We start from the raw sequence: 19,339 nt of genomic DNA, 5'->3' as shown, positions 1-19,339 counted from the left end.
ATTTTATTTGTTAAACCCGTAGTATCATAAGAAGGAGAAGGTGATGGTGGAGTAGGAACAAGACAAGTCAGAAGACATGTGAATGGACAAAAAAGAGATTTTGGAAACGTCGTATGGGATTTACACACCATATGACATTTTGAGTAACAAACTTTAAAATGGCTAGTAGAGTTAGCCTCTGACGTCTGAACCAGAAGGTATCCCATTAGTACCATCACTATCATAATGTTGTTCATCATCAACGTCGCAACTCTTTTGCTCTCCATTTTTCTCAAGAGTGTTATAAAACGTTGATGCTATTGTTTATTTATTGCGTTTACTTTTATGTGGTACTGTCTATATATATATAGGGATTACGTAATCTTCCGTATAAGTGAACACTTTTACAGTCAACAAAAAATCAAGGTGTAATTATTTTGATGATACGACAGTTGATGGATAAATCTATATATATTTTTTCCATTCCCTTTCCGATTCGGATATTATTCGTTAAAAACAAAAAGATTAAACGTATCGAAGTTTCACCAAAGCGTACTACTTATGGGCCTACAAATGTCCCATGAAATATTGTTTTCCACAAAATCTCGATGATACGGATAAAGGCGTCCGGACTGAAATCTACGTGACTGAGATATTGTTTACCCATAAGGCCATAACCCATGTAGAGTGTTTTTGTTTACACACACGATAGAAACGAATATGACTTAGTAACGAGTTTGCTAAACATGTATGTATGCTGTCTTTTAACGTAACACATATTTTGGTTAAAACCTTCAGACTACATTCTTATTTTTGAATGATAAAAATTAATTCAATTTTTGTTACGGAGGGGAATTGGGGAAATGTGATTTCACCACTAAGCATTTGCTATCAGGAAATGTAGATGATAAACATTATTATTATTATTATTATCTCTTTATTTTGAACAAATAGTTTTTTTTCATTGGTGTACTATATTTAATTATTAAAGCCAAAGAAAACCATACAATGCTTGGTTATGAGTAAACCAAGACAAACATGGACCATTATTTTCAAATGGACCTGAAAATGAAAACCAAGTCCAACAAACAAAACCTTTAAGCTAAGATAACTACATGATGACAGATCTCTAAACGTGGATGCTGCCGCGCAGATGACTATTTTCATCATCGAACTTCATCGACACCTGTCCAGCTCATCATCACCATCTTGGTTACCGCCAGTTTGCATCATTCGCCGGAAAAAAAGAAACAAGACGGAATGATATGGTAATCATATGAAAAAGTTAATGATTCCTAAAACAGCAACTGATGGTTCTATTTGAACAGATAGTTCTATTTTATCAATTGGCTTGCTCGTAAGTCGTAACACAAAGCATATATCATCTATAGCTAGAAATAAGTTCTCAACTTCTCATTTGGNACTAGGATCACTAGTTCTTGGTGGAGCACTTGTCCGAGCATGAATCCACACAGTCCGCAACTTTGTCTACATCTGCTCATTCCCAAACAACAACAAACCAAACAAGAAATCTTATGTTGATAAATATCATTAAACAAAAGGAGCAAAAAAACCCCATAATCTTACGATAATACAAAAAAAAAAAAAAAAAAAAAAAAANACTTACTCGGATTTTGGATAGAAGAAAGGGAAACACAGTGATGAGCAGCACAACCAAGTTTGCAGTAGTAATCAGTATGGTCGATTTCGTTTGTTGAAACCATCTGTGAAGGCCATTGGGGTAAAAGACAGGTCCCCATACACGTTAATGGACATTCCAAAAAATTTGGAAACGTCTTCTGGTAAAGACAACCCACAACACAACCACGGTAACAAGTTTTGAAAGGATGAGAAGATGGAGGTGGAGCTTGAGCTTCTGCCTCAACCAGAAGGTTTCCCATTACCATCACTGTCACCATTGTCACAAACATCACCATTCTTTGGCTCTCCATCTTTTTTTTTTTCTTTCTTTTCTAGTATATAGAGAATGTATTGTAAAAGTTGATGAGGAAGTTGTGTATTACTTGTGAATGTGGTGGTGGTAATCTGTGTTGTTATTGTTTGTTTATATAGATGGACTCTTGATTTGCTTTACATTTATAACGGGTAATATATATTTTTTACAATTCATTTCTCATTTGAAGATGATATTGTTCCGTTAATGGCATAAAAATATGCATTACCGTAAAACTTACAACCTTTTTAATGTAGATACTTACTTAATACATGAATCTGAATATAGCTGAGAGTCGGGATGAACCCAAATATTGTCCATAAACGATTTATTTTTATTTTCTGAATAAACATCCAAATTTTAAAACAAAATATGAGAACTAAGATTAATCTTGTATTTTTTTTGTAAGGGAGGGGGAGACAAAGTCCCCCACTATTATTAAACTTAAAAAGTGAAACTACAAACGGGTGCGTCGGGGGAACGTAGTCCCGCGAACATCATCCCTTACAATCAAAGCTACATCAGCCGGAGCAGAATCTAACAAATGTAAACCAAACGGTAAAGTAAAAGCATAGTTGGCCAACCTATTAACTAGACGGTTAGCTTCCCTATAAACATGTGAAATCCGGACTATCCAGTCCCTTGATAAAAAGCCATGGCACATCCGCACCAGGAAGGACAGAGGGTGTGAATCACTAATCCCTGTCAATAAAAAACCTACCACAATCTCAGAGTCTACCTCCAGCTCCAACCTCTGAATATTCTTCCCCCATGCTAAATATAACCCATGGTAAACTCCCCAAAGCTCTGCCAAAGGAGCGGAGCATATCCCAATATTTAGAGCAAAACCTCTGCACCACTCTCCACCTTGATCCTGCAGTACCCCTCCAGCCGTTGCCAATCATGGATTACCATGAGAAGCCCAATCAGTATTTAGCTTCACCCATCCATAACACGCCCGTTTCCAAGCTACCAATCTCTCCACCCGTACAATCCTGTCAGGTCCCTCGCGGCTATGTGAATGAGCTTTACTAACCTCCTGCGCCAGGTCCTTAACAAAGTGAATCTTATCCCTGCACCGACTATATTCCCCAAAGACACTCCCACACCGCCACTTCCAGCTCCACCACAACCCCATAGCGAATAAAGTCGACCATTCGCAACCTGCTACTACCTCCCCCATTTTCAAGTTTCCCGACAGCCACTCCAATAGAGAACTATTAAAGAACCGCTGTCGCAGCCGTCTTGGTACCACTCGTCGCCATAGACCAGCAATGGACGGACAATCTCGTAACACATGTATAATTGTTTCTACACCCCCCTTGCATACCTGACAAACATTCGTGTCACTCAAATGGCGGCGATGTCTCTCTGCATTCGTCATGATAACTTGATGAGCCACCAGCCATAAAAACACTTTTACCCTCTCGGGAGCTATAACCTTCCAAATACGAGCATAGAAGCTAGACATGTTTAGTCGAGGCCAGGAATCCGCCGCCAATAAAGAATATGCAGACGACACTGTAAATTTTCCATCGGCTGTCTCCTCCAGGACAGTCTATCTTGCGCACCAGACCCATTATCAACCACCAAAGCTGCTAAATCCAGTTGAATGTGTGGGAGCAAGAATGGCGACAGTCGCGACAGAGACCAGCCGGACTCATCACACCAAAATTCTTGGACACGTGCTACCCTAAGTGCAGGCGGTACATCTGTAAGGGCATTCTCCAGTAGAGCTTTGTTCGATAATCATTTATCCTCCCAAAAGAGAATATCCCAACCATTCCCCACAATCCATCGGATACCACAGACAATCACATCACGTAACCCAACCTTCACGCTTTGCCAGGTCGAGGACCCTGGTTTTTTTGCTCCCATCCAAGTGTGATCCCGAATACACTTGACATTATACTTTTGACGCAGTATCTTTGCCCACAAACTACTTTTATCTCCTAACAAACGCCAACCAACTTTAGCCAGAAGTGCTTTATTCATGTCATGTGACTTTCTGATCCCCAAGCCCCCTTCTGCTTTGGGCAAGCAAACCCGATCCCAAGCGATCAAATGATGCTTCCTCTTTTCCGGAGAACTGCCCCATAAAAAATCCCGTGCTACTTTATCAAGGGCATCTAGCACTGATTTTGGTAACATGATAGTACTCATTGTGTGAACAGGGATCGACAACAGAACGGACTTCGTCAAAGTTAATCTGCCCGCCATACTTAGACACTTTCCTTTCCAACCTGATAAACGCGATGTAACTCTTTGAAGCACCTCCCCAAAAGTGTCTTTATTAATCCTCTTTTGCAGAACAGGCATACCAAGATACTTCCCCAGATCCATGGTTGACTAAATCCCGCTTTCATCAGTTATTAACTTCCCCAAATCCTTTGAAACATTCCCTGAGAAGAATATTTTTGACTTCTCCAAACTCACCTTCTGCCCCGACGCTACACAGAACCTCTCCAACACCCGTCTGATCACTTTTACCTGAGAGACTGAAGCTTCCCCAAATAGTATTAAATCATCGGCGAAGCATATATGAGATAACTTAGGGCCACCACGCGACAAGCTAATAGGCTTCCAGTCACCAGCAATGATTGAGTTCTCTATCAAGACTAATCTTATATGTGCCTCTAAATTGTGAGGGCCGGGCTGTGTGTTAAAGATGTTGACGGAAAAAAACTATATAAATCATGTGTACTAAAAATCTTTTTCGTTACTCACACATGTTTGGTTATATTTCATATCTTGTTTGGTGGCATAACGATAAAACTAGTAGAAAATAATATTAGTTGATAAACGATGCATGCTCTGAAAAATTTATGTATATTTTTTGACGATTTCGTCTCGTTTACAATTAAAAATTGTGTAGAATTATTTCTGACATTTCTCATGAATCCACAATTTTTACCGTAATATTACCGTATTATATCTACAGTAGTTATTATAGGTTTAAAACTGTATACTTATGGGGGTCTATTGTTAGGTTTAGACCACGGTTTAATGTAGTACATGTTCATAGATCAAGACTTAACATTTAAATAAACAAAAAAATGGTCGTAGTTTCAGATCAAATATTACAGCTGGTGAGTAGTTGTGTTCGGTACGCGTACAGTATTATCGATTTATTTATCAAGTCCCAAAATTAATTAAAGAAATAAATAAAATTTATTTGAGTTGCAAAAAGAAAATCAATACATAATATGATTTTGTTTTTTATTAAAGTAAATATATATATCAGTTTTTATTCTCCTTGGAGCATTTTTCCGAGCACGAATCCACACAGGTTGCAACTTTCTCCGCATCTGCCCGCATCACAAACAACAAAACAACCATCATATAAAGTTTGTAGTGAGCAACGACTAAATGCATGAGATTAATGTAGAATGTTTATATTTTTACCAAAAATTGTGAATGCAAAAAGTGAAAACTTACTCGGATTTGGGAGGGAAGAAAGAGAAACACAATGGTGAGTAGCACAACCGAGTTTGCAGAAGTAATCAGTACGATCAATTTTATTTGTTAAACCCGTAGTATCATAAGAAGGAGAAGGTGATGGTGGAGTAGGAACAAGACAAGTCAGAAGACATGTGAATGGACAAAAAAGAGATTTTGGAAACGTCGTATGGGATTTACACACCATATGACATTTTGAGTAACAAACTTTAAAATGGCTAGTAGAGTTAGCCTCTGACGTCTGAACCAGAAGGTATCCCATTAGTACCATCACTATCATAATGTTGTTCATCATCAACGTCGCAACTCTTTTGCTCTCCATTTTTCTCAAGAGTGTTATAAAACGTTGATGCTATTGTTTATTTATTGCGTTTACTTTTATGTGGTACTGTCTATATATATATAGGGATTACGTAATCTTCCGTATAAGTGAACACTTTTACAGTCAACAAAAAATCAAGGTGTAATTATTTTGATGATACGACAGTTGATGGATAAATCTATATATATTTTTTCCATTCCCTTTCCGATTCGGATATTATTCGTTAAAAACAAAAAGATTAAACGTATCGAAGTTTCACCAAAGCGTACTACTTATGGGCCTACAAATGTCCCATGAAATATTGTTTTCCACAAAATCTCGATGATACGGATAAAGGCGTCCGGACTGAAATCTACGTGACTGAGATATTGTTTACCCATAAGGCCATAACCCATGTAGAGTGTTTTTGTTTACACACACGATAGAAACGAATATGACTTAGTAACGAGTTTGCTAAACATGTATGTATGCTGTCTTTTAACGTAACACATATTTTGGTTAAAACCTTCAGACTACATTCTTATTTTTGAATGATAAAAATTAATTCAATTTTTGTTACGGAGGGGAATTGGGGAAATGTGATTTCACCACTAAGCATTTGCTATCAGGAAATGTAGATGATAAACATTATTATTATTATTATTATCTCTTTATTTTGAACAAATAGTTTTTTTTCATTGGTGTACTATATTTAATTATTAAAGCCAAAGAAAACCATACAATGCTTGGTTATGAGTAAACCAAGACAAACATGGACCATTATTTTCAAATGGACCTGAAAATGAAAACCAAGTCCAACAAACAAAACCTTTAAGCTAAGATAACTACATGATGACAGATCTCTAAACGTGGATGCTGCCGCGCAGATGACTATTTTCATCATCGAACTTCATCGACACCTGTCCAGCTCATCATCACCATCTTGGTTACCGCCAGTTTGCATCATTCGCCGGAAAAAAAGAAACAAGACGGAATGATATGGTAATCATATGAAAAAGTTAATGATTCCTAAAACAGCAACTGATGGTTCTATTTGAACAGATAGTTCTATTTTATCAATTGGCTTGCTCGTAAGTCGTAACACAAAGCATATATCATCTATAGCTAGAAATAAGTTCTCAACTTCTCATTTGGAAAATGAGTCTTTTATATATCGCTCGTTTATTATATCTTTTATTTAGACATTAAGTTATATCAAACGAGTTTGGGGTTTAGTTGTTGTGGGAGCACATGATCTATGAACATGAATCTACGCATTATACTGATACTTTTTTTTTTTTTGTTAAAGTATACTGATACGATCTCAACATATCAGTATATAAAACAACTGATAAGACAAACCATAAGAAAATTAATCACAATCAACAACTGATTAAAACTATAACTTTAGTGTTATAAAACAGTGGTAGGTTATATAAAAAAAACATTGTAGGTAATTATTTTCTTTTATCTAATTTTTCTATTTTTCCTATTATTTGATTATAATTTTGATTTTTTAGTTACCATTAATTCAAGAAATAAATTTGTTTTAAGATATACAAATTCATTCACTTTAATAAAAATAGTTGTTTTATATATATATATATATATATATATATATATATAATTTGTTCATCTAATTTAATATTCTTTCATTCTAAATTTTTATTTTATTTTGGTCAAATATTCTACAGAGATTAATTGAATACGATTGCTTCTCTGTATCACTAGATTTGATATGTACAACATTGTTTTTATTTCCTCAATTGTGATTACTAAACAATATCTCCTCCAATTACAAAAACATGTCCGTTGTTATTGATCTTTAACTTTAATACTAAACCAATTTAAACCAAATAGCATCAGTTTTAAAACTGTGTAAAAATGTATGATGTTAAATATTTTAGCATCATTTTAACAATTAATATTTACTTTTAATGCCAAATATTTGAGTCAGTTTAGGTAAGTTTGGCAACTGTTTTTACACAATTTAAGTATATCCCATTTTTCCTTTTTAATTAACTTTCCAGCTGTTATAAGAAAAAAGATTGCAGATAAATAAATAAATGAAAAAAAGAAAACATATAAAAAATGAGTATGCCTAATGAAATTTCAGTTGATTACTCTACGTCGGTTTAGATTGTGACGTATAGTAATCGAAGTATCCTAGCGCGTTTTTTTTTTGTAGTGCCTGAATTGAACAACACTTCATTAGGTTTAAGTACTGAACTGAAACAAACAAATGGTTCATATCTTTTTATTTAGACGTGAATTATCGATGAAAAACACCAATATCGCTTCTAATTTTTCTTGATACACTTGTTTGAGCATGATTCCACACAAGCTGATACTCTTTCCACATCTGTCCATAACACAAACACCAACCAAAACCATCAAACATAACGTCAATTACAATACAAAATATCAAATCTCAACTACATATATGGTCACTGGTTTGAAGAATAAGAAAAACGAAAAGATAAAAAAACGAAAAAGAAAACAGAAAATTGTATTATGCTTATGCTTATGTAACAACCATGCGTGAACACCATTATGGCTTAGAGGGTATAAAAAAAAAAGTATACACGACGTAAAAAAACACTTACTCGGATTTTGGAGGGAAGAAAGAGAAACACAATGACGAGATGCGCAATCAAGTTTGCAGAAATAATCAGATCATCAATTTTGTTTGAAGAAACAGACGGTGGAGAAGGTTTTTGAAAACAGTTTTTAAGACACGTGAATGGACACTTTAAATACTGTGGAAACTTTGACGCATTTTTGCACCCTATAAGACAAGCTGGATAACATTCCTGAATGGGATTTTCATGGCCTCTGTTTGAGCGAGAAGGTTCCCTATGACCATCACTACCACCAACATTGCCACTCTTTTGCCCTCCATTTCTTTTCTCTCTATAGCTAGATGATACAATTTTTTTTTTTTTTTTTAATGAAAGTGTTGTTTTGTAAGTTGTGAATGCTGGTTGTGTTAACATAGTCTGTTTATATAGTTGTGTAATTCTGTGGATTGGTCAACATTTCCATATATAGTGAGCCACAAATAAGGCTGTAATTTCTTTGTGATGACTACATAGTGGAAATATATCATTTCCAAATTCCTTTCGTAAATTTGGGGATCCAACTAATAATGATGGTTGAGTTACTTGAGTATAATACATCACAATATACGTTTATGTATCAATGTATAATGACATATATTTTTGCACGTACACGAATGTGTTTTACTTTCTTTTTGATGCGTGTATTTCACGCACTCTATAGCAAAAAATGGGAGATACATACATGAAATTAGCTTTGGGCGCTTCGGTTTGGTTCAGGTCGATTTTTTAAGTTTATGGTTAATTTGGGTAAAGAAATTTAGTATTCATGTGGATATTTTAACATATCTGTTCGGTGCTGTTCAGAATATTTTGGAAAATAAATAAAATTTGTGAAATAAAATAAAAAGAGATTAAATTTTGACCAAAAACTATTTTTTTTGGATATTTTGGTTATTTTAAGTATAATGTTTATTATGGTCTAAAATTAACTAATATTTTTGAATTCAGAATTGAGATTGGATATTTGGAAACGTCGTATGATATCATGGACATAACAAAGTTATATTTCCGGTATTTAGGATATCCAGTCAATTCTTGATTTGGTTCGGTTTTGATTTTTATAAATAAATTTTAGGGTCCGTTAAAATATTTTTTCGGTTTTGGTTTTATTTTTTCGGGTCAGTTTGGTTTGTGTCTTTGGTTCCGATTATTTTACCGAGGCCTAATAATAATATGGTTAGTGTACACAATATTACTATTATTATTAAAAACATCCTTCTCTTTATTATAGAAAGTATCTTTATTTTTGATATGAATGGTTTTATTTTATTAATTGGCCTGCTCGTAACTCAAGAAATGATATTCTCATTTGGAGAATGTTTTAATTGATACATACTAGTGGTCTAATTTAGACACTATTTGAAGCGGTTTTTAGTTCTTGTGGGAGCAAGTCTCTGAACATGAATCCACCCATACTGAAACTTTCTCCACATGATCTGCCGCCATATATTAAACAAACAAACCATAAAAACATTAAATTAAACTGAAAACTAAGTAGACCTAATTTATACAAGAACTGAAAGAAAAAAAAAGAAGAAAAAAACAAATAAACTTACCCTTATCTTCGATTGAGGAGGATGAACCACAACGATCGGTAGCGCATCCAATGTTGCAGAAATAATCAGTCTGGTTAATCTCTTTTAGATCCGCCTCAACAGAGAGTGCACGACGTTTACAATCCTTGATACACATGAAAGGACAGAAAAGTTTTTTGATATTGGGTGCTAAAATACCACACGCCAGAAGACAACCTCCGTAACATACTTAAAAAGACATAACAGCCTCTGTCTCAATCAACATGTTCCCCATCACCAACATCATCACCACTAACATGGCCATTCTTTTGTTCTCCATTTTCTTTGAAAGTACAAAAAGTTTTTTTTTTTTTTTTTGGAGCAGAAGTATTAGAAATATTGCTGATGGAAGAAAGTGTTTGTTAATTGTGATTGTTTGTTGTGTAATTAAGGTTTATTTATAGGGGAATGTGTAACTGTGTTTTAGTTAACATTTTCATAATCAGAAAAAAAAAATATTTGTGATTTTCTGTGACAATTATAAGTTGGTAATTAGAGGAAGCATATTCAATCATATATATTAAATGAGTTGAGTTTTAATATGATTTTAGAAAAAAAATTATGATTTATTGTAATATTCTCCCCAATCTACTTAAAATCATGATATTTATGTATTTTTAACTGAAAATATATATTTCAATCCTAAAATGTTGTCAATATCAGTCGATTTTCAAATCACTTTGATTTCATTAGACTTTCTTTAATCCATGACTGTCATAGGATTTATCATTTTAAATTAGACAAATCACTTGAAATGTTGGATGGAATACACCTCCTAAATCACTTGAATCGGATTACAGATAGAAGCGGAACACGATAGAGTATTTTTTCTACCAATTCCCATGGAAGTTGTACATGCATCATTTGGTTTTTGGTGTAACCATGAACCTAACAACATAATATGCAATATATAAATTATAAAGAAAAAAAAGTTAACTAGGGAAAAAAAAAGATTTTTAATTAAAGAATATAATCTTACATCTTACAAATTAAGCTAGATTTACCTTCTCCAAGATAAGACATAATATATATCTTACATCTTCATAATATAGTTGTAGCAATTAATGTAAAATTGAAATAATCTAGCTACTTTAATGTAATTGACATATAGATATAATATAGATTAACTATATAAAAAAAGGAATATTGATTTTTTTTCTTAGTTGAAATAATCAAAGGTTATGTTTTAACTAAATTAAGAAACAAATGAGAGTGTATTGAAACCATGATTTTGGAGAATTTGATGAAATTTAGGAAATTTGAAATTTTGATAGATTTTAGGAAAGTTGATATGATTATTTGTAAAATTCTTTCAAATCCTATCTAAAACCATGAGATTTAGATTTCTGTATTTTTAACTAAACAATTCCTCTCAAATCCTCTAGAACCCTAGAAGTCATTAAATCCAAATCCACAAACTGTTTTGGATAACAGTGAATTTTAATAGACGTTTTAAAACCTATGATTGAGTAACATAACATTTGTAAATTTTATACAAATCACTTGAAATGTCAAGACGAATACACCCATCATTTTAGAAGATAAAGAAGCTTGACATTGAAAAATTGTGCATTAACCTAACAAGTACATACGTATTTGTTTATACTTCTTCATTTTACATACATGAATATTATATTAAAATAGTAATATATCTACAGATTCATCAAATATATAATCTATCTTATCTTGGATGTTATGTTCGTTCATGCTTAAAAGTAGTACTAAAAACAAAAAGAAAAAAAAAATAAACAATTGATAAAATAAGTAAGAAGAGTAAAGTATATGAACCCTCTGATGGCTCTAGAGTCTCTCGGCAAACTAAATAGCCTTTTGTACTGGGTTATACTGCATTTGTCTTTCAATTCTCAAGCATAAAATCATCACAAAGACGACCACAAAATTGTCATGGATTGATGTAAGCGATCGGTCTGAAAGCAAAACTGCCTCTCTCTATTCCTCTGATCGACGGTAGGGAATGTACCTATGATCCTTAGTTGCATTCTTCTTCCTCCGTTTGTCAAGATACGATGAAAGCTTCCCAGATTCCTGGATTATGCCCAAAACAAAAGAACTGATTCAGTGATTCCGTTTTTATATAAACACTTAAAAACTTTGTGAAGTAAAAACTGATTTACATACCTTGAGACTGTTGTACTTTTCGACGAGTGTTTGCTTTCGGATTTCCGCTGCATAAGTAGAAAGAAATCAATTCAGTAAAACTGTTGGCAAATTAAAAAAAAAAAAACTCAAAACTGTTATGTTTCAACCCACAAACGTGGGAGTTATTGAGTAAAAAGACTCCGGACATACATTTTTTGAGATAGTAAGGCTTTTTCCCTTCTTTTGCGGCTTCTCGTTCTCTCTTTTTGTGTTCTGTTAGTATCGCTGCTCCCTTGTTCTTTGTTGATGGTTCATATTTCAACATTTTCTCCTGAGGTATATATAACAGACAAAAAAAGGTGAGGAAACAAAGTAATGATCAGAGAGTTTTTAAATAACAGGGAGCGCAAAGAAAGGATCACTCACAACATAAGTTAACTCGTTCTTCAATTTATTGGCCTCTTCTTGATTCTTTGTTTTCTTTAGCTGCTTTTTCAATTCCTGTTTTAAGAACCCCAAAATATCAAACAAAAAGCCTTCGTGAGGAATCGGAACCTCGCAGAAAATTGCTAGAACAAAATACCTCTCTTTCTACAGGAAGTTTATCTTCAAAGAAGAAATTGTATCGCTTCTTGAACCTACAAAAGATACAGAACTTATGTTCACTCAAACAAGAACAACAAGCATATTATAAGTTATAACAAATTTCATGTTGACAAGAGAAAACATACCCGTCAAGGTCAAGTCTTCCACCCAATGAAACAAAGCGAGGATCACGAGGTTCCTGAATGCAAACAAAGAAACTCTTTTAACAAAAAAAAAACTCAACAATTCTACACCCACAAGAATCAAACACTTGAGAGAGAGAGAGAGAGAGAGAACAAATAAAGAGAAATAGGGATTCAAAAGTTTCACAATTACCTTCTTTGGAACATGAATAACTTCTCTATAACGACTCACAGGTTTTTTAGAACTCAACTCCACTGGTCTATTTTCATCACAAATGAAACACCCAAGATTAACAAAACATAACCAACAAGAAGGTAAACAAGAACAAGGGAAACAATGTGTGTACCTGTTTTTGTTAGCACGACCCGTTTTCTTCACTTGATTTGGTTTCCTTGGAACTGGCTTAGACCCATCAGCTCGCAACTTATGTATTTCCTCAAATGTCAACTCTTTCTCTGTTTCTTCTTCCTAATATCCCCCATTCAAAAAACAAAGAGATCATTCAAAATTCAAAATCAACAAACAAGAATGTCTAAAGTTTCATCAACAAATACTCTTATTATTAAGTTACTAACCTCCTCATCTGAAGAAGACACAGATGAACATGAAAGGTCTTCATCACTGTCCTCAAAAACTATCCTACTCGAGCTCGCTTCAAACTTACCAGCTTCCTTCATGTCAAAACCTGAACCTAATCAATAAAAGAGCACGCTTCAAACTCAACCCATAACAGACAAACATACTCCTTTTACCACATCTAGTGCCTTCAAATCGAAACAGAGTAAAAAAAAAAAACTTACTTGAACAGAGGAACCTGTAGAATCAAGCAACGACGGCTAAAGAGGGAGGATGATGAACAGAACTGTTAATGAGAGAGATTGTAAGATGAGGGAAAAAGGAAATTAGGGTTTTTATATTAAACCGATGGTTTTCAATTTCAATCTGGTTTTTAAAATTGTACCGACCGGTTTATTATTGGTGAATTTTGATACCTTTCGTTAATAAAGAAGCGAACAACCACACGACACGACCGGATCCATATAGCCTCGGCGGCGAGAGATCAGAGCTTCTCTTCACCTTCACCGGAGAAACTCGGTTCGAGTTAAAAAAAATAACAAGCCATGGGATTGGTGGATATGAGTTCCATGGCTGCTTCGATCGGAGTATCGGTGGCCGTTCTCCGTTTCCTACTCTGTTTCGTGGCCATGATCCCTGTTTCATTCGCTTGGCGAATCGTTCCGAGTGGAATCGGTAAACACTTGTACGCTGCAGCTTCAGGTGCTTTACTCTCTTACCTTTCGTTTGGATTCTCCTCTAACCTCCACTTCCTTGTTCCGATGACGATCGGTTATGCTTCAATGGCGGTTTATAGACCCAAGTGTGGAATCATCACTTTCTTCCTCGGTTTCGCTTATCTTATTGGCTGGTACTACTTAAAAATCTCAATTTTTTCTTATATGTTATGATACAATGCTTGATTTTTGAACAAAAGGCTGATTTAGTTATGTTACAATTTGGTGATTTGTGTGTGTAGTCATGTGTTTTACATGAGTGGGGATGCTTGGAAAGAAGGAGGAATCGACTCTACTGGTAACTCTTAATCTCCTCTATCTTATTATCCACTGATGATGTTGTTGTTGTTGAATTTTGATTAGTCACTTTGTTACATTCTAGGTTGAATTGGGTTTTATGTATCTGGAACAGATTGAATCAAAGTTTCTTCCTTTATGTTTTGGATGCTTTTGTTTTTACGAGTTAGTGATGAATTTGGTCTTGAGTAGTATTGTTAGTAGCTTCTTAAACTGGCTCTTATTTTTTTGTTTGGGATGTATTAGGTGCGTTAATGGTGTTAACGCTGAAAGTGATCTCGTGTGCAATGAATTACAATGATGGGATGTTGAAGGAGGAAGGTCTTCGTGAAGCTCAGAAGAAAAACAGATTGGTTCAGATGCCGTCTTTGATTGAGTACTTTGGTTACTGCCTCTGTTGCGGTAGTCATTTTGCTGGTCCCGTTTATGAAACGAAAGATTATCTTGAATGGACCGAAGGGAAAGGGGTAAGCTTCTTCTTCTTCTTGTGATCTTTTTGTGTTTATCAAGAAAACAGTGAATTTTTATAGACTAGACTGTAAATTTGTAAACATTGGTGGTGCTTTTCAGATTTGGGATACTTCAAATAAAAGAAAGCAGCCATCTCCTTTCGAAGCTACAGTCAGAGCTATTTTTCAAGCTGCGATCTGCATGGCTCTGTATCTCTATTTAGTACCTCAATACCCGTTAACTCGGTTCACGGAACCCGTGTACCAAGAATGGGGATTCTTGAGAAAATTTAGTTACCAATACATGGCGGGATTCACTGCCCGTTGGAAGTATTACTTCATCTGGTCAATTTCAGAGGCTTCAATTATCATCTCTGGCTTGGGTTTCAGTGGTTGGACTAATGATGCTTCACCAAAGCCTAAATGGGACCGTGCCAAGAACGTAGACATTCTCGGTGTCGAACTAGCTAAGAGTGCGGTTCAGATTCCGCTTGTATGGAACATACAAGTCAGCACGTGGCTCCGTCACTGTAAGTAGTCTTCTGATACTCGAAGATTCATAAAAGGCAGGCAATTTCAGTTGATCTGTGAAACTTAGTCACTGTGATTTGTGAGTGACTATCCCACTTATTCATGTTGTTTACAATGCAGATGTGTATGAGAGACTTGTGCAGAATGGGAAGAAAGCAGGTTTCTTCCAGTTACTAGCTACACAAACTGTCAGTGCGGTTTGGCATGTGAGTTCTTTATTCTTCATCTATTCTCTTCGTGTTCTTTCCAAATCTTAAGCTGGAAACTAACTAACCGAATCCAATGCAATTTGCAGGGACTCTATCCTGGTTATATGATGTTCTTTGTTCAGTCAGCTCTGATGATTGCCGGCTCACGGGGTGATATACAGTTTTCCCAGTTTCACTCTTTTGCTAATGGCGTCTATCTTCTTGTTGATCTAACTCTGTTTTTTCTCCGTTGCAGTTATTTACCGGTGGCAACAAGCCATCAGTCCGCAAATGGCAATGCTGAGAAAAAGCATGGTGTTCATAAACTTCCTTTACACCGTTTTGGTTCTCAACTACTCAGCCGTCGGTTTCATGGTAATTAACCAACTCTTTTCTCTCCTATCACATTGGTCAATCACTCTTTAACGCCTTATTTTTAAAACCATTGTTTGTTGTTAATTGTAATCTCTCACAGGTGTTAAGCTTGCACGAAACACTCACCGCCTATGGGAGCGTATATTACATTGGAACAATCTTACCTGTTGTATTGATCCTCCTCAGTTACGTTGTTCCTGCAAAACCCTCCAGAGCAAAACCACGCAAAGAAGAATAACACTCTTCTCTTCTCTCCCTTATAACGGTAAGTAAAGTTTCCCGCTGTTTCCTCCTTCCTCTGTAACAGTGGAAACAAACCGATCCGGTTCTTGTTTCTCTCTGATTTTTATCATCGATTTTTTTTTTTCTTTTTTTTTTTGTATTTGTGTTGTTGCTTATAAATTCTGATTTCTTCATAGTTTTTTTAATCGACATTGGATATTCATATATATATACAATAAGTACAAAAATATGTAACTGTAAATTGCAAATGTGAAAATAGTAGTATTGTTTATGTTTGATGTTTGACGTTATAGGAATATTACTTATCCATCAAAGGAATTTTTGATGGATAAGTAATATTCTATGTTTGATATTTATAAAATTCATTCTGTAATGGAAATATCAATAATATAAAAACATAAAAGTGATGTACAATGTTAGAAATCATAACAACTTATCACCATGCATAAACGGAAAATATTCTTATGATAGATTTATTAGATCTTTAATAAATCTGTATTAAATATTAAATCTATAATAATTGCATGCCATGGAATGTAAACAAAAAAATTACTTATTTTCGTTTAGAATCTATAAAGGATGACAAAAAAAATAAAAATAAATACATACATACTTCTAAACAAATCTATGAAGATTTTTACAATTTAGTATTAAAACATTTGGTTTAAATGTGTGTTAGTGTGTACGAAAGAAACTGGGTTTAATTACATCCAAACTTCATGTTACTAATGTCGTTATATATTTTTACTTTGTCGGCAAAATGTATTTTCAATTTTTTTTTGAACAAGTTGCCAATCAGATTATTAAACAAACTTTTTCAGGTAAAGATCTAAAAATTCATTATGGTGAAAACGTTCGGCATTAGCTTGCACTGTTGCACATCTGTTTTCTTCGTTTTTTCGTTTTTTCGTTTTATATATATATAACATAATGTTATGAAAAGAAAAGAAATAACGAAATAACGAAAACTGAACATATGATGTAGAAGCCCATGATTGATCAAACTAGAGTAAGTAGAATGCACTTTTCCTTAAATATGTTTTAAAAGCGTTAAAAAGATACAGAGTATTCCTAACTACATATTCTAAATCAGTGGGGGCTTTAGTCCAGTGTTCTCCACATGGATAGGTCCGATTCAGGGTTTACCCAATGACGAAGAAATCTATTATTGTAATTTTTTAAATATAATAACAGGAAAAATACAAAGATATCTTAAACGGAAACAAATTCACACCAAGTCCCCAACAAATGTTGCTGTGCTTCTCTCCCATCAACCACTAGCTAGCCTTTACTAGCTATGATTCGAATGATGACATTAGAACACATGATGCTGCACACAATAAAAGGAACACATGATTTCTAATAAACCAATAACCGAACAAAGTGTAGTTGATGCCAAGCGATTGGAATAATAAGAACAAGCATTGAAATATAAAAGTAACTGTGACTTGCGATGCGGTTATAAGTTATAACAATTATCAGTTTTTTATAAATTAATATGATTTACCTATCAATAGTTGCTTTAATATGTATAAAACTATGATAAAAAATTATTAAAATTCTAACAATAGTTATTAATTAAGTGCAACAACACCAAAAAATGTTAACTACTAACTCCAATGATTGACATGTTTTTATAAAAAGTTCACATTGACATAAATTAATTTATTGTAAATAAAGTATAAAACACATTCAATTAATAATTAACTAACTCCAATTACCAAATTTCTATATGAAAAGAAAAGTATTTCTGCTAAAAGAGAGAGTGTATTATACGTATCGTATAATGATCACAACAAACAGCCATTAATGGGCATTAATTAAGATTAAAGAATGATTAATGATTGTGTGAGTGTGAGTGTGAGTAAAACATACCAAAGAGGGAAGGGTATCATTAAAAACACGTAGGGAGACAAATCTGCAGTGGACCACTAACTCACCAAATCAAGTATAAAGATCTGTCCCGAAACCAATCTGTATATTGTTCAATACAAATCAAAAGCTGGTTATAAAAGGAAAACAAACATTATATATAATTAATTATAGTAATTTGTAGTATCAAAACTCAGAATCAGGTCACTTGATTAATATTCATATTAACACGTCGCAGTACTCTGATTATGTAAAACTCAAATATAATACTGTTTACAGTTTTGTTCATCTAACTATTTTTGTCTTGAGATCGAATCCAAAAATATCATGCATGCAGTTTGATAGCTAACAGGATTAAATTACCTGATTGATATACAATGTCAAACAGCTTCTCGAGAAAGACTAAACCTAAATGATAAAAAATACATATTTATAATATGTTACGAGATAGCATAATAATAGTTTCTACTAATTGATTTCACGTTTATATCTACATCTATGAGATCTTCGGGCGTGTAATACCTCTTTTTTTGGATATATAGAAACGGTGGTGCATGTCGTAGAGTATATATGTAAAATCTGTAGTATGTAACATATATAATTGGTTTAAGTGCTGTTACTACCAAAATATATATACGTTTGGTTGTAGGAAAATTTTAACTGCAAATTTTCACGATTAAATTCGACATCGATATATTTATTGATATCAAATATTCTTTACTTACTATAAAAGGGCAGCGTTTTGTTTTAATTACAATGGAAAACAAAAGAGAAAATAAAACATTACAAGAAGAGCTCATATCGAAAGAAAACTTTGATTACATATATAAGTCAAGAGAGATAACCTAAATTTCTTTTTATGACGTAATTTTCACTATCACACGAACTGAGAAATCATATATAAGAATAACATAGTACTTGTACTAGAAATCTTTCAAGATTTTCGATACAAGAAACAAACATGGATTTATAAGAACACAATTTGGTAGTGTATAACTTAATAGATGTAGAAAACCACTAACACGAGCGGTCAAACGTTTTACGTCCTGAAATGTGATCTTCTACACTAATTCCAATATTACCAATTAACACGATCGAGCCATGTGAGACTCTGAATCCATGGTCCGCCAAAATACTTTTCACTACTAAAGAACACAACTTAATTTTTTTATTTGTTTTATATGAAATTTGTTGGTATATAAGTATGTTTCTTTTTTTTTTCCTTACATGTTTTAGTTTTGTATATGTTACTCTTAAGAAACGAATCGCAGATATTTTCCGTAGGCACAAAAGACAGTTTAGGATTTATGTGTTGTAAACAAAACAAAAAAGGATTTTTTAACAAAAAAAAAAAAAAAAAAAAAAAAAAAAAAAA

At 33.8% G+C, this 19,339-nt stretch overlaps 4 protein-coding genes and 2 pseudogenes across 5 annotated transcripts; 1 reads left to right on the top strand and 5 right to left on the bottom strand.

The window, feature by feature from the left end:
• On the bottom strand, positions 1,412-1,991 carry LOC104771617 (thionin-like protein 2). The gene is made up of 2 exons (XM_010496176.1): positions 1,607-1,991; positions 1,412-1,473 (listed from the first exon to the last, which is right to left on the bottom strand). Exons 1-2 carry the CDS (start codon positions 1,929-1,931, stop codon positions 1,412-1,414), a joined length of 387 nt encoding a protein of 128 aa, XP_010494478.1. The 5' UTR covers positions 1,932-1,991.
• On the bottom strand, positions 5,163-5,743 carry LOC104771610 (thionin-like protein 2). The gene is made up of 2 exons (XM_010496164.1): positions 5,372-5,743; positions 5,163-5,241 (listed from the first exon to the last, which is right to left on the bottom strand). The coding sequence occupies exons 1-2, from the start codon at positions 5,712-5,714 to the stop codon at positions 5,174-5,176; spliced, it is 411 nt and encodes a 136-aa protein (XP_010494466.1). The 5' UTR covers positions 5,715-5,743; the 3' UTR covers positions 5,163-5,173.
• Positions 7,994-8,595, bottom strand: LOC109132207 (annotated as a pseudogene).
• Positions 9,686-10,168, bottom strand: LOC104778695 (annotated as a pseudogene).
• Positions 11,557-13,607, bottom strand: LOC104771604 (rRNA biogenesis protein rrp36). Its single transcript, XM_010496154.2, has 10 exons — positions 13,518-13,607; positions 13,293-13,408; positions 13,064-13,185; positions 12,910-12,976; positions 12,720-12,772; positions 12,572-12,626; positions 12,415-12,489; positions 12,199-12,319; positions 12,028-12,074; positions 11,557-11,934 (listed from the first exon to the last, which is right to left on the bottom strand). Exons 2-10 carry the CDS (start codon positions 13,392-13,394, stop codon positions 11,839-11,841), a joined length of 738 nt encoding a protein of 245 aa, XP_010494456.1. The 5' UTR covers positions 13,395-13,408; positions 13,518-13,607; the 3' UTR covers positions 11,557-11,838.
• On the top strand, positions 13,752-16,368 carry LOC104771589 (lysophospholipid acyltransferase 1-like). Of its 2 annotated transcripts, none has more exons than XM_010496148.2 (8): positions 13,752-14,095; positions 14,252-14,307; positions 14,553-14,773; positions 14,877-15,285; positions 15,407-15,492; positions 15,582-15,645; positions 15,731-15,849; positions 15,950-16,368. In XM_010496148.2, the coding sequence occupies exons 1-8, from the start codon at positions 13,839-13,841 to the stop codon at positions 16,085-16,087; spliced, it is 1,350 nt and encodes a 449-aa protein (XP_010494450.1). In that variant the 5' UTR covers positions 13,752-13,838; the 3' UTR covers positions 16,088-16,368. The 2 variants fall into 2 exon arrangements, with proteins under 2 accessions (XP_010494450.1, XP_010494443.1); XM_010496141.2 differs by having other exon boundaries at positions 13,752-14,143.

This window comes from Camelina sativa, chromosome 3, assembly GCF_000633955.1.
Source record: "Camelina sativa cultivar DH55 chromosome 3, Cs, whole genome shotgun sequence".
Classification (NCBI taxonomy): Eukaryota; Viridiplantae; Streptophyta; class Magnoliopsida; order Brassicales; family Brassicaceae; genus Camelina; species Camelina sativa.
Note: the sequence above shows the minus strand (reverse complement) of the source record. Positions and strands in the feature narration are given on the sequence as shown.